The sequence below is a fragment of the Podarcis gaigeae genome, assembly GCF_964106915.1.
Source record: "Podarcis gaigeae genome assembly, chromosome: 1".
NCBI lineage: Eukaryota > Metazoa > Chordata > Lepidosauria > Squamata > Lacertidae > Podarcis > Podarcis gaigeae.
In genome coordinates, this window is record NC_139678.1 from 13,980,520 (window position 1) to 13,996,418 (window position 15,899).

Here is a 15,899-nt window from a genome sequence, read left to right on the forward strand (position 1 = left end):
CATTCAAAGTGATTTAACCATCATTTCAGGTCTAATTCTATCCGAAGCATTTATGCTGCAGTAATATAACCTGCTATAATTGCTTTTTTTTTTTTTAGGGGGGGTGTTGGGGGGGGAAGAAACCTCGCCTGACCTCTATTTACTGACACACATTAGAAATACACATTCGGCTTTTGTTGAGCTGAGACGGTGCTCCTTCAGCCAGTTGCTCAATATGCTTCCACAAACCCACTTTGATCAAAATTAATCACTTATCTGAGGCAGGCAAAAATACACAGCCGCCAGTTTTGTCGCCGCTTTTGTCGTTTAACTCTACTTACTGATAAAGGAGGAGGGGTGCGATGGGTGGCAGGACAATGCAAACACCTCCAAGGTTGTAAGGAAGAGCCATTTGCTTTCGGCTCGCTTTCATTGCATCACCAACCTCCTCATTACAGTTCAAAATCCAAGCTGTTCAATACTTGCTCAAGTTATCTTACCAGATGTAACCGGATACATATGTTGGCCAAGATCCAAAGAAGGAACAAGCCCAACATCTGCAAGCACGTTCAGATGTGTCTGTGAGCTGCACTCTCAGGACCTCCCAAACTGCAGGGTATCCCAAACTGCTTTCTGCACTGCTCTAAATTCAAAAAGGAATTTCGGGATTTTGTATTCGTGGTTTTTAAATGACGGGGGGGGGGGGCAGAAATCTAGGGTCGTGTTAATTTGCCATGATCAGAGAATTATAAAATCATAGATTTGTAGAGTCGGGCTGAAAGATGTTCTCCACTCCTGCTCTAGAAATATAAAGCAATCCTTTCCATTGGGATTTTTTTTACAAGTAAGCAGTAGGTCTGGATTTATTTCTCTGAAGCCATTTCAATCTTAAATCTTGCAAGTGCTACTTAAAAATTCTCAACAACCCCCCAATGATTGATCCTTGGTTACAGCAGGAAATGACCTCGCCTTAGTCTCAAAAGTTCTATTTATATGCCCAATAATCTCATCATTGATTACTGTGACTGTATTCTAATTATAAATCCATTACCGCCTGAACAGTGAAATAAAATCAATAATACACATAAATGGGAGAAAGGGGTAACTAAAAGCCACACTCAATGCCACTGCATCCCACTGTACTAGTTTATACACTTTTTGCCATCAAACAATGCTACATCATTTAGCAGCAGCGCAATAAATCTCTTCCAATTAGCACAGCCGAACCGTTCGTCAGTTTTGCAATAAATTCCTTCAAAAAGAATGATTACAAAAAATGCTGGAAAAGTCTATGAAGCCCTCAAGTATGATCTGTGCAGCCTCTTCCACAAGTTGGGTTGTCACAACTAGCCAAGCATCCCCTATCCAAGACTTTTGTGTGTTGGTAATACACAGAAAATATATTTATTGGAACTTGAACAAAAGAGCAGTGAAATTTAGCAGCACACTCAGTCTTGCCTTAACGTGAATTTCTTAAATATACTATTTTAAAGAACTACCATGTTCTTTAAAACAAACACACACAAACTGCTGCAGTATTTGCCTTATTAGCTTAGCCTAATACACAGCCATCAAATGGAAATAACAACTGGCCTAAAAGTCTTTGAACCCTTGAAACAAGCCATGCACATTCATTCATTCATTCATTCATTCATTCATTGTTCACATACAAATTAACCACAAATACTAAAGAGAAAGGAAGAAGAAAGGGGGGGGGGGGAGAGATACAGCCACAATACATACCATGCATACAATATCCAATGCCCAAAAAAATTACACCCATGTGACTTCCCTCCACCAGTACTCAACATTTTTATGCTTAAATGTCATGTTAATTTTGCGTCTTTTAAATATCACTCTATAATTAATCGATTTAGTTATTTTGACTCCTTGTTTTCTTTACAAACTTAGTCTATGAATATCAACATACTGTCTTTGGAACAGTGTTTTTTCATATACTCTTCCAAAACACTGCCATTCTAATCTTAATTTCTGGTTTGTCTGGTGTCTTATGGCTGCCGTTAACTTCGCCAATTCTATAAAATCACACATTTTACTTATCCAATCTTCCTTTGTTGGGATAGTATCCCCCCTTCCAATTTTTAGCCTGTAGTAGTCTGGCTGCGGCTGTAGCATACAGAAATAGCCTTTTCTTACGTCAAGGGATATCCTTGCCTAGGATCCCTAATAAGTACGCCTCTGGTTTCTTTTCTATAGAGGTTTTAAACATCTTTTTAAGCTCCTCATGGATACATCCCCAGAAACTTTTAATTTTCTCGCAGCCCCACCATACGCAAGCCATGCACATTTTCAGTACCATGACTGCCTGACGCAAGGGCCTCATTCTATGTCCTCTCTTCTCTGAATATTCTCTCATGCACACCTGGTGTGAAAGCCTGCCCATGACAGGAACAGGTGAAATCTAGGCCAACCATTTTTGGTATGATTACTGGTGCTTGTTGGCTCAACTGGCTGCCGCAGCTAGTTTGGGCATGTCCCTTTACGAGAGACTGTAATAATACCCACTTGGCCTGCAGGTGAGAAAAGATCAAATGGAGGGGGTTGTTTGTTTGGAAGGGTTTTTCTTTGGCAGGATGCCTGGGATAAAGACGTTTTCAGGACATTCACCCTCCTTATTGTACTGGGAAAGAGGAAACCAAGTCAAGTCTTTCTCGAAAAGGGCCGTCCTTGCTACATGCTCCCTGACCAATCTGACAAATGGTCAAATGTACCTAATTTAAATGAATTCTGCACTTTTCTAACAGTATGGGCCGAGCCAGAGAATTCCATGGAGAAGAGAGGCTATGCCAAACAGGAAGGAACCAGATTATGACTTCCCATCCACCTTTAAGTGTCCCTGGCCCACCTCAGGCCTGTGCAATGTCCATGGATAAGGGTAATGTTTGTGTTTTTCAAACCAGGGTTCCATAGAACCTCTGGGTTCCGCCAGCAGAGGTTCCCCAAAATTTTACAAACTCCTGCTTCAGACACTTCACTTTGCACTCCTTCCACCCACTGATCTTGAGAACTATTGCAAGTTCCAATTATTAACTAGTACAAATTCTAGTGGGTGGGATGTGGGTGGCGCTGTGGTCTAAACCACAGCACCTAGGGCTTGCTGATCAGAAGGTCGGCGGTTCAAATCCCCACGACGGGGTGAGCTCCCATTGCTCAGTCCCTGCTCCTGCCAACCTAGCAGTTCGAAAGCACATCAAAGTGCAAGTAAATAAATAGGTACCGCTCCGGCAGTAAGGTAAACGGCGTTTCCGTGCGCTGCTCTGGTTCGCCAGAAGCGGCTTAGTTATGCTGGCCACATGACCCAGAAGCTGAATGCCGGCTCCCTTGGCCAATAAAGCGAGATGAGTGCCGCAACCCCAGAGTCGGTCACAACTGGACCTAACGGTCAGGGGTCCCTTTACCTTACAAATTCTCTATCCTTGAATTTTTCCATTAAATCATACAGAACAATATCTATCTCAGTTCTGTGTTGGACAGTTATGTATGTATCTGACCGCAGCATTCACACACAAGAGAGAGATTTCAGTTGAGGTTCTGCGGGATATCAAGACATATTACATTTACTTTCTCTGCTCTGTGAAACATGAATCATACTGGAGGCAGAGACATGTCTTCTCCTTTCATTACTTCATTTCCATACGGCAGTGTACATACTGTATTTTCATTACTTCTTTGTCCCCGCAGGGCCTTTCTGTAACCCAAATTCTACCAGCAAAATCTGTTAGCTAACTTGCTGACTACGTAAACATCAGCTGAGCACTACAGCAACCTTGCCTTGCCTCAGTGTTTCTTGAAAAGTTCCAGTTACAGATAGGTAGCCGTGTTGGTCTGCCATAGTCAAAACAAAAAAAATTCCTTCCAGTAGCACCTTAAAGACCAACTAAGTCAGTTCTTGGTATGAGCTTTCGTGTATCTGAAGAAGTGTGCATGCACACGAAAGCTCATACCAAGAACTGACTTAGTTGGTCTTTAAGGTGCTACTGGAAGGAATTTTTTTTGTCTTGAAAAGTTGTTAGTCCCTTATTTATTGCCACAGCTTCCTCTTTGGTTCAAAGTTTGTCGTATTATTTGTTGTAAGGGATTCTGGCTCTCCATAACACTGACTATCGTCTCATCTCATCTTACCCGTCAACATGACTAACAGGGACCACATTCTACTCTATCACCATTAACAGCTACCCTCAGGCTACAGATCCCAGAGCCTGCATGGGTACTCAATCCATCTGATTACCCAAGTATCTGTTGGGTATGATTAACCATTCCTGAGGCCCCTCAGCACAGAAGACAGCAACAGGAAAGCAGCAAGCACAGTGCACCAGTAAGATAAGAATTGGGTTTAAGTGAACAAAGAGCTATATGAGTTTGCTCTCTCCAACAGAGTGCATGGAGAAGCTTTTTTGGGAGCGGAAAAACACACCCCATAATGGAGGATCAAGATCACTGGATCAAGGCAGCAGACTATCATATTCAAATACTCAAGAGGCACCAAACTGTTTTCAATCCCAATACTATTATTTTTATTAGATGCTTTCAAATCATACAGCTTTTTTCAATAGGCTATATATAACAGTGCACCATTAAAAAAAACCCTGCATAAATGCTTAAAAGGAGGGGGGGAGTTACCCCAGGAACTTAAAGGTAAAGGGACCCCTGACCATAAGGTCCAGTCGTGGCCGACCCTGGGGTTGCTTTATTGGCCAAGGGAGCCAGCGTACAGTTTCTGGGTCATGTGGCCAGCATGACTAAGCCGCTTCTGGCAAACCAGAGCAGCACACGGAAACATGAGCATAATGCATCTGCCACTTCTGCACATGCACGTGGTGTCATTTTGAGCGTCTGTGCTTGCACAAGCAGCGAAACCTGGAAGTAACCCTTTCCAGTACTTCCGGGTCGCCGCAGGATGCAACCTGAAATGTTCAACCTGAAGCAAACGCAACACGAGGTATGGCTGTACATGCTTTATCATGATTGGTTTTAAATTGTATTTCAAGTATTTAGAAAACATTTAATTGCCCTTTGCAAACCTGCCCTGCCATTACGTTCCTTGGTAAAAGGTAAAGGTACCCCTGCCCGTACGGGCCAGTCTTGACAGACTCTGGGGTTGTGCGCCCATCTCACTCAAGAGGCCAGGGGCCAGCGCTGTCCGGAGACACTTCCGGGTCACGTGGCCAGCGTGACATCGCTGCTCTGGCGAGCCAGAGCCTCACACGGAAACGCCGTTTACCTTCCCGCTGGTAAGCGGTCCCTATTTATCTACTTGCACCCGGAGGTGCTTTCGAACTGCTAGGTTGGCAGGCGCTGGGACCGAGCAGCGGGAGCGCACCCCGCCGCAGGGATTCGAACCGCCGACCTTTCAATCGGCAAGTCCTAGGCGCTGAGGCTTTAACCCACAGCGCCACCTGCGTCCCACACATTCCTTGGTAGAGGACTGTCAATATGGCAATGAGCATTCCTCCTGATTTGCTTGTGGGGGTGTTTATGTATCTTAGGGTTACCATCTCTTGAAGAGCAAAAATTAGGACAGTCTGAGCCGCTGCCAGCCCAAGCCGAGGAAAGGGGCATGTTGGTCCCCCAAAAGAGGACATGCCCAGGTTTCCCCGGACATATGGAAAACCTAATATCTTCCCGTCAGTTATTCATGCATCCCACACTTCTGAATCCATTTCCCCTCCACTCTCCAAACCACAAGAAGTCTAGCTCTTCTTTAGAGTAGGTTTGTTGTGCTAGGGCAGCAGAACCCCTTTCATCCACTTCAATTGTGCAAACCTAAAGTCCCAACATGCACTTGAATCCCTCCTGTGAAATAATGTCAGTGTGGAGACTCCCTGAATCCCTTTTGGGATAAGATCAGGCACCCCAAGTTCCCTATGCAGCCCATTTTCACGAAGATCCCTTAGGTCCTTAGGTCGATTTAATCCGGCCCCCGTGGCAGCATATGTCCTGGGGTAAAATCCTCTTTTAAAGCCCAATAACTTTTGGGTAAAACTGTAAAAAAAAAAAAGCTCAACAACTTTGGTCGGCCCTCACGCATGTTCACTTCATCAAATCTGGCCCTCTTTGAAACAAGTTTGGGCACCCCTGCCTTAAAGGTAAAGGTACCCCTGCCCGTACGGGCCAGTCATGTCCGACTCTGGGGTTGTGCGCCCATCTCACTTAAGAGGCCAGGGGCCAGCGCTGTCCGGAGACACTTCCGGGTCACGTGGCCAGCGTGACAAAGCTGCATCTGGCGAGCCAGCGCAGCGCACGGAAACGCCGTTTACCTTCCCGCCAGTAAGCGGTCCCTATTTATCTACTTGCACCCGGAGGTGCTTTCGAACTGCTAGGTTGGCAGGCGCTGGGACCGAAAGGCAGGAGCGTACCCCGCCGCGGGGATTCGAACCGCCGACCTTTCGATCTGCAAGTCCTAGGCACTGAGGCTTTTACCCACAGCGCCACCCGCGTCCCATACCCCTGCCTTAGAGCACGCAATTACTTCTGTTTTGGCACATATTGCATGAAAAAGCCATCTGCAAACCGTGCTCCATTTACTATGAAGATTTTACTGCCCTCGCGACAGTCACTTTATCCATTCTCTTTTGCGTTGCATTTAAATACAGTTAGCTGGGAATATACAAAGGAACTCTTCCCCCCCCCCATTTGCGCGTTTCCAGTAGGCTCAGAGATTAATATCTATATCTATTAGAATCCCAACCAAAGCCCAACTCAGGTAATTACATTTTTTTTTAATTTTAAAAAAATCCTGCACTTTTAATTCAATATTTTCCTAGAGTTTAGTGAAGCCATTCAGTTTCAAACAGCTGTCATACTTCATGCGAGGATTATCTCTAAACCATGTACAGTTTGTATTCCAGTTTGTTAACTTTGGGGTGAATAAAAAGCTATTACGAAAAAGTAGCATTCATAATTACACTCTTCAGTGGACAAAGAAAATGCACTGGTTCTAGACGGTAATTATTTACACAGGCGTCAAGGGGGATTACCAGGCTACCTTTATGACAAGTTCAGAGCCAGATCACATAAAGTGGAACTGCTACAGAGGGATAGTTTTACTTCAATACTCTGACAGCTCAAACGCAGTAAAATTGGACAAAAGGCAGCTTAACCTACCCACCCCCTTTTAAAGCAGTCTTCCTCAGCTTCGTGCCCTGCAGATGTTTTGGACTACAGTTCCCATCAGGAATTGGGACTGATGGGAGTTGTAGTCCAAAACTTCTAGACGGCATCAGCTGGAGAAGACTACTTTAAAGCATTCTCTTGAACACCTCTAATACCAAACACGGTCACTGGTGCAAAACTAACACAGGGACAAAGAAATAATACTGCCAGTTATATAAACACGGAATTTCAGGCCAATCCTAACAATATTTTTTTAATAATAATAATAATAATAATAATAATAATAATAATATTTATTATTTGTACCCTGCCCATCTGGCTGGGCTTCCCAGCCACTCTGGGCGGCTTCCAACAAAGATTAAAAATACATTAAAATGTCATACATTAAAAACTTTCCTTCAGATGTCTTCTAAATGTCAGGTAGTTGTTTATCTCTTTGACATCTGATGGGAAGGCGTTCCACGGGGTGGGCAGCACTACCAAGAAGGCCCTCTGCCTGGTTCCCTGTAACTTGGCTTCTCGCAGTGAGGGAACCACCAAAAGGCCCTCAGCGCTGGGCCTCAGTGTCCGGGCAGAACGACGGAGGTGGAGATGCTCCTTCAGGTATACTGGTCAGAGGCCATTTAGGACTTTCAAGGTCAGCACCAACACTTTGAATCGTGCTCGGAAACGGGAGCCAATGTAGCTCTTTCAGGACCGGTGTTATATGGTCTCAGCAACTGCCCCCAGTCACCAATCTAGCTGCTGCATTCTGGATTAGTTGTAGTTTCCGGGTCACCTTCAAAGGTAGCCCCACGTAGAACGCATTGCAGTAATCCAAGCGGGAGATAAACTAGAGCATGCACCACTCTGATGAGACAGTCTGCGGGCAGGTAGGATCTCAGCCTGCGTACCAGGTGGAGCTGGTAGATAGCTGCCCTGGATACAGAATTGACCTGCGCCTCCATGGACAGCTGTGAGTCCAAAATGACTCCCAGGCTGCACACCTGGTCCTTCAGGGGCACAGTTACCCCATTCAGGACCAGGGAGTCCTCCACACCAGCCCACCCCCTGTCCTCCAAGAACAGTACTTCTGTCTTTTGTCTTCTTAAAAGTAAGACTCACGGATTCATGCCTGTGTCAGCATGCCTACAGTTGCAGCCTTAGGGTGCAATTCTAAACATACTTACTTGGTGCCAATAAAGAGTTTACATGGTCAATTGACTCTTCTGCATGATGGGGAAACAGGTGCATTGTCTTGCCTTACAGCATTTATCTAAAGCAACCTGCAATTGTAGGGTGTTCTAAGAAGGCAGCACATTCACACAACTGTTGTTCTTTCACTTACCTTTTGAAAGGGAAGGATCAAGTGAATGGGGCCCTATTTAAGAGGACCTGTGTCACATACTGTGTCACATACTGGTTTTCCCAGTAGCGATGTATGGAAGTGAAAGCTGGACCATAAAGAAGGCTGATCGCCGAAGAATTGATGCTTTTGAATTATGGTGCTGGAGGAGACCCTTGAGAGTCCCATGGACTGCAAGAAGATCAAACCTATCCATTCTGAAGGAAATCAGGCCTGAGTGTTCATTGGAAGGACAGATCGTGAAGCTGAGGCTCCAATACTTTGGCCACTTCATGAGAAGAGAAGACTCCCTGGAAAAGACCCTGATGTTGGGAAAGATGGAGGGCACAAGGAGAAGGGGACGACAGAGGACGAGATGGTTGGATAGTGTTCTCAAAGCTACCAGCATGAGTTTGACCAAACTGCGGGAGGCAGTGGAAGACAGAAGTGCCTGGCGTGCTCTGGTCCATAGGGTCACGAAGAGTCGGACACGACTAAACGACTAAACAACAACAACAAGTGTCACATAGAATGCTGGAAAGGAGGCACTCCACCACGCAAAGGAATCAGTTGTCTGAATAATGTCTAAAGACCTGCAGTGAAACATCCCCAATTTGACACTCATTGGTCCACCACCGTCTTAGACCTAACAGCCTGATTTGCTGGTTTTAGGGGTGTTGGGTGCTTCCCATTTGTTTCTAAATTTAAAAAGCCACTGCTCCACTTCTTCCTCCTGTTCTAAAACTACAGGTAACAGAAATCATCCTCCCTGGGGCAGCACAAGCTTCGCACTGGCAGCATCATTTCAGGAAAGACCCATTCTGGGGCTAAAACGGGGCAGCCAGAGCTCTGGAATTAACCTGCAGAGGAGTTTTCTGAAACCCACCAAGCAGGAAGAAAACACATCCTTTCTGGAACATCAAAGGCCAAGTGATCGGTTACTTACTAGGCAAGCTTGAGGGAGAAAGCTGTTCATCCTGGAAATACTCCACATCCCTTCAAGGTACTGCTGAGCCTGGATCGTCACTGAGCTCAACGCTCCGCTAAGGCCACCGGGAGCCACTGTCACTTGAACGCTAGAGTTTGGGAACCCGCCTGCACCTTGCGGCCATCCAATTCCCTTCTTCCTCTCCGTCCCGGAGAAAAGGCTTGCAGTTTTGCCAGGCTGCCTGCCCACCTGCCCTGCCATGAGAGACACGTCCCTCTGAGCGGACATAGTGACCACGTTTTGGGAGGTCAGCCTTGGCAACACAGCAGCCATTGCCGCGGCACTTTGTACGGGGTCTGCTGCGTCTTGGCAGCTGGCCTGGTCGAGGTTGTGGATGACCTGGAGGGCTTCTTGCTTCAGCTGGTTCAGGTGAGCTGCACAGACATCACACCTGCTCTCCCCTTCGCTCCTGGGTTTCTGTAAGTATTCAGGCACTTGAAGCTTGTCAAAAATTAAAGCTGATAATCGGGGGTCCTGAAAGAAAAGGAGAAGCAAAATAAGTCAAAGGCGCAGACGAGGAAAAGGAGAGAAAGTCAAAACAAGCCTACGATGATGATGATGATGATGATGATGATGATGATGATGATGATTTATTTGTACCCAGCCCATCTGGCTGGGCTTCCCCAACAACTCTGGGCGGCTTCCAACAAAGATTAAAAATACATTAAAATGTCACACATTAAAAACTTCCCTGAACAGGGCTGCCTTCAGATGTCTTCTAAATGTCAGGTAGTTGTTTATCTCTTTGACATCTGATGGGAGGGCGTTCCACAGGGCGGGTGCCACTACCGAGAAGGCCCTCTGCCTGGTTCCCTGTAGCTATGCAATCTAGACCCGTGATAAGGGACACAGGGTTGCACTGCATCCAACCAAGTTCAGTTAGCCAAGTTTCAGGCTATTTGGCCATCTATCGCAGCCAGGTCCACTCTGGATGGCAGTGAATCGCCAGTCTTGCACATCACCTGTAACCTGATCCTTTCAAATGGAGACAGAGCAAGGACTGAACCTGACATTTTCTGCACACGACACTGGCGCACTTTCATTGAACTGCGGTCCCTCTCCATAAAGCCAAGACAAAATCACTGCTTCTGCTCTGACTGGCAGCAGCTGTCCAAGGACTCCAGCAGAGAACTTTCCCATCACTTGCCACCGTTTTAACGGGAGATCCTGGGGGTTCAGCCTGGGAATCTTTCTGCACTCAAAGAATGGATTCCGTCACCAAGCTATGACCCCCTCCCCAAACATAAATGTCCTATTCCACTGAGAAAAGCACCAATTCACAAACGAGGTTGCCTGATGCATCTCTCAGTCTACATATGGGGCAAGCGGTTTTGCTGGTTTTCTGCGCCTGAAAGTAACCAGAGAACGCAATTATTGCCACATATGGCAGAATCACCCATGTTCAGAGGAGGTGGCCATTGTGCCTCTGCATGAGTAACTTCGGGCAGGCCTCCTGGCACTCATGTCCACCCTGCAGTCTTTCCACATGAAATTTGTTGACTGAACGAGATGAGCCTTTGGGAGCCAGTGTGGTGTACTGGTTAAGAGCGGTAGTCTCCTAATCTAGGGAACCGGGTTCACGTCTCAGCTCCTCCACATGCAGCTGCTGAGTGACCTTGGGCCAGTCACACTTCCTCACAGAGTGTTTGTTGTGGGGGAGGGAGGGAAAGGAGAATGTTAGCCGCTTTGAGACTCCTGAAGGGGAGTGAAAGGCGGGATATCAAATCCAAAACTCTTCTTAACTATGCTTCTTTTAATGTAGCTGTTAGCAGTTTGCGAACACAGCCTCATCTTCACCCATGATGGTCTGCATATGCATCAGGCTATCCACCCTCTTCAGCTCCCTGACGGACTCTCCATGGCTGATTAATACACCATAATAAGCAGCGTTACTCTGCAATGCCCAGCGTGAAAATGATTATCAGACACTAACAGCAGAACTTATGGTGCATTCAGTAACTGCTCATCTACTTACCTTTTTAATTAACTCTCCATTTAAAATAAATAAATAAAATCTAATATACACATCTCTTCTTCATGCTCAGAAACAACCTTGGGACTTCCATGCACCACCCCCCAAACTAATATCACAACTCGTTTGCAAAGGCTCACAACGATATTCAAGCCATGGAAATTGGACCTTGGAGCATTAAAAAGAGATTATAGCATGACCTGATGGACGGCTTTCCTGTACTCTGTTATTGTTTCCTTCTTGCCGAAAGCAAGGAATCAGAAGTGGGTATGATCTCCATCCACAATTTCCACATCTCTTTTCGGCGGACCAGAGTGGAAGATACACACTTTCAAAGAATCGAGCATGGAAGGAATGAGCGACCCCCTACTCACAACAAATCACACTTTTGCCTCTGATAAACAGGTTCTGCAGGTTTTCATATTGCCTAAAACAAACAAGCGAAAACCCTGTGAAGCCACTTTGACCAGAGGCAACAGTGAGGCAAAATATGTGAGCCTACCTGCCGGAAACCACTTTCAATGCTTCTTTGAAAGTACTGTCTGTCTTCTAAATTTTCCAGTCACTTACGGAACCTGGGCGTTTCAGCTAATACATCTTTACGCTATAACTGCTCTTGATGAGAAACACAATTGAAGCCTGCAGCTACTTTCTGAGCCGCTAAGATATACACACACAGGTGCTGAATTAAAAGCATCACCTATTCTTTTCCCACAGAGTTTTCCTCCCTCCTAATTTAATTCGTTTCAAGGTTCGGCAGGTTCCCCACATAACCTTGTGCCACCAAGCTCCTGGAAACCCCTCATTCGGAAACTCTCATTGCCTATCTCTCCTAAAACATGCAAAAGGCTCGCTTTCTCCAAACAGGACTATCGCAGGGATTAAAGCAAAAGATTAAATCCAGCTTGCTTGTAAATCTGCAGCTAACACTAATGCCCTGCAACAGACCCGGCCAACTTCAAGGGCTCACGTTGAGCTCTTTAGACAATTAAGGTTTTAAATGGAAAGATCAGAGCCCAGCTGATGGCTTGTGTATTTAATTCAAAGAAGGAGGGGGAGGGGTGCTTTAATTTCACTCGTTAGTAATGAGGGCAGACAAAGCAGATCACCTATTTGAATTAGGACTGTTTCTAAAGCACCCTCCCAAATTAGCTCCCCTCTCAAAACACACACAGAACCCCAAAGTCTTGCTGCTTTAATGACAAGCTGTGAATGCTCACCAGGAAGCAAATATCCCATTATAACCCACCTTTTCCAACTTTAATTAGGACATACATCTGAAGCTTCTCCTCCTTTTTACTGCCCTGCCACTGATACTTGGAATTACTCATTACCCTCTTATACTCAAGGATCATTTCTTGCAGCAAATGGGTGAGCACACTACTTGTAATTATCTCTTGAACCTGAAAAATGGAATTAGGTATACAGTGGTACCTCTGGTTGCGAACGGGATCCGTTCCGGAGCCCCGTTCACAACCCGAAAGGAACGCAATCTGCGTCTGTGCGGGTCGCAATTCGCCGCTTCTACGCATGACGCCATTTTGCGCGTATGCGCATGCGTGAGCGGCAAAGCCCAGAAGTAACCCTTTCTGGTACTTCCAGGTCGCCGCAGGACGCAACCTGAAAAGACGTAACCTGAACCGAACATAACAAGAGGTATGACTGTACAACCATGCATCTTGCCATTCACATGCTTGTGTGTCGGGTGGGTAGAGACTACCTGCAAGCAAGCGACTAAGTAGAAAACTGCACCTGAGCCCCACCTGACACACACCTGCTCCTACTGCCGCCAGCTCAGCCACAGCAACCGTTAGTTGCCAGCTCAAGTCCTCTAAGCTGAGCCCAACAGTTGCCACAGACTTGTATTTATGTTTCCTTACATGGTAAGAACAGTGTAGTGCTATCGTGGCAATAAACACGCACGCACGCACGCACACCCTCATTCTCTTGGTCACTGTCACATGCTCTTCAGTGTGTGCAGCTGTCACAGTGATGCACTGTATGTTGCCAACTAGAAGCAGCACCATAAGACTATGACAACTGCAAGTCCTGGTTTTAAAGGGCTGGGGCGTGAACCTAAGTTAATACAGTGGTACTTTGGTTTTGGAACAGCTTGGTTTATGAACAACTTGGAAATAGAACGCTGCAAAACCAGAGGTAGGTGTTCCGGTTTGTGAACTTTGCCTTGCAAGCTGAACACGTTCTGCTTCCTGCTGAGTGTGTTCCGTTTGTATATTGAGTCCCCCGCTGCTAATCAGAGGCTTCCTATTGAGTCTGTCGGCTGTGGAGTCCCGAGCACCCACGCAACACAGAGGTGATATTTGGAGCTTTTGCTATTTTTTTGCGTTTTTGTTTGTGTAGCTTTTTCGGTTTTTTGACTGTGACTTGTTTTTCTGACTGTGTGGAACCCAGTTCAGCTACTGATTGATTGTGTGACTGCAGAAATGGATAAAAGCCCCCCATCCAAACAATTACTATCATCAGCGCATGTAAGGGGGGGGGAAATAATTTTATTTTTTTATCATCTACAATACCGCCTTATGTGCTCGCTTCGGCAGCACATATACAATACCGCCTTATTTATTTTATAGTACAGTACATTGATTATTGCTTTCATGTTATGGATCAATGGTCTTGTTAGATAGTAAAATTCATGTAAAATCGCTGTTTTAGGGGTTGTTTTTAAAAGTCTGGAACGGATTAATCCATTTTGCATTACTTTCGATGGGAAAGCACGCCTTGGTTTTGGAACGTTTTGGTTTTGAAACAGACTTCCGGAACGGATTAAGCTTGGGAACCAAGCCAATATGAGAAGGGTAAAACATCAGAATGCAGTAATGTAATACAATTTGCATCACCTTTCGATAAGCTCTGTTTGGAGGTGATCATGCACTTCTTTGTATCTGACCAAGGAATTCGCAAGCATCATTTTTCTGTCTTTTCGGGTCTTTCACAGACCGCAGTGAGCTGCTTCACTCAAGCTGGTGAGTATGCTCCATATATTTTAAGCATGCAGTTTTCACCAAAGAATCCTGGGAGCTGTAGTTTGTTAAGGGTGCTTGGAAATGTAGCTCTCTGAGGGGTTAAACAACAAATACTACACATTTTCCTGCACTACATGCTGGGGAAATCGCAATAGAAACATTAGCAATTTCCCCTAAACCATTATGACAAGAGTTGTTGTGGCTGTTTTAATCTTTACTGAAATCACAAAGGAACAAAGGCATACATATCCTTAAAGCATCTAATCAAACAAAGAAGAAAAAGTAAACAAATCACACAAATACCCGTCAGAAAATAAACGTGTTCTAATTTCAGAGCCTGTTCTAAATGTAGCGCTGCTGTTTACAAAGTTAGTCAAAAACGTCTGGTAATTCCAGAAGTGCTGGGGACCTGGGTCAAGTATGGATTATTCCATATACTTGCGTATCTCACTAGGGTTGTAGCTTCTTGCTGCCCCCAGTATTTCAGCCTCTCCCCTCCACACACACCTTGTGCAATGATTTATGGGTTCTACTGAAAAGCATGTTAATTATGGCTTCTTTCTCTCTGTGGCTGGAGACCCTGTTGCAGGGGGGAGGAGAGAGACTTTGAAGTTTCAGAGGAAGTTGCTTATGTTCAGGGCAGAGGAAACTCCCTCCCCTCCCTCCCATTCTACAAAGATATTTTCTAAAACACAGGGAAAATTAAACCCAAATCAGGACATCCACCGCTGCTTCTAACTAAAAATTAAAAACTACCTGAGATGCAATCAGGAATGTCCCTTGGATAAGCTGGCCTTCATGATGACTGTCATAAGCAAACATTCATTAAATTGCATGGCAATGCTGCTCTATAAACCCTTGTTTATCTCCATCTTCTAAAGCGAGGCTGGAGAAGGTGTGGACTTCCAGATGTTCTTGGACTCCAGCTCCCAACAGCCCTACCCAGTGGTCAGGGATGATGGGAGGTATGGTTCAGCAACATCTGGAGGGGCCACATGTTATACACCCCTATGCTAAACGCTTAACCGTACATGAAAAGTCATCTTGTGTCTGGGAGAGGCACAAATTCAGGGAAACCTGAAGAGGAAGGCAATTCCAGATGTATGGTACATCCACTGAACCAGCAGCAGCACAACCAGATGCCTTCATCTTCCCCAGCTGCAACAAAACATGTCTCTCCCATCCATATTGGTCTCTACAGCCGCAGCAGGCGCTGTAACTCTCCAACAGTCTGACTTCGCCCAGGAAGGCATTCAACCACTTGTTAAAACCAACAGCCCTCTCAAAGTGGCTATAAAGCAATGCCATCGAGACTACAACACCAAAAACCACACACAAATTAAAGACAAGTAGCATGCCGCAGAGAAGGCTACACCAGAAGCCTTCTCCATGACAGCTAGTTATCTATGTGAAAAGGTTTCTTTATTTATTTTCATAGAGCAACATATGAATCCTCAGCTACAATCTGGAGTGTTTTAGCCAAGAAATAAGATATAGCACCTCTGTGGGATATAGACC

The 15,899-nt window shown here is 45.4% G+C and overlaps 1 protein-coding gene across 2 annotated transcripts in view; it reads right to left on the reverse strand.

Annotated features, from left to right (window-relative positions):
- The window catches only part of KIF26A (kinesin family member 26A), a 156,050-nt gene that overhangs the window by 77,569 nt on the left and 62,582 nt on the right, over positions 1-15,899 (reverse strand). For both annotated transcript variants that reach the window (XM_083730385.1, XM_083730386.1), the window contains exon 3: positions 9,384-9,899. In XM_083730385.1, coding sequence (XP_083586511.1) covers positions 9,384-9,899 — 516 coding nt within the window. The remainder of the gene's footprint in view (positions 1-9,383; positions 9,900-15,899) is intronic.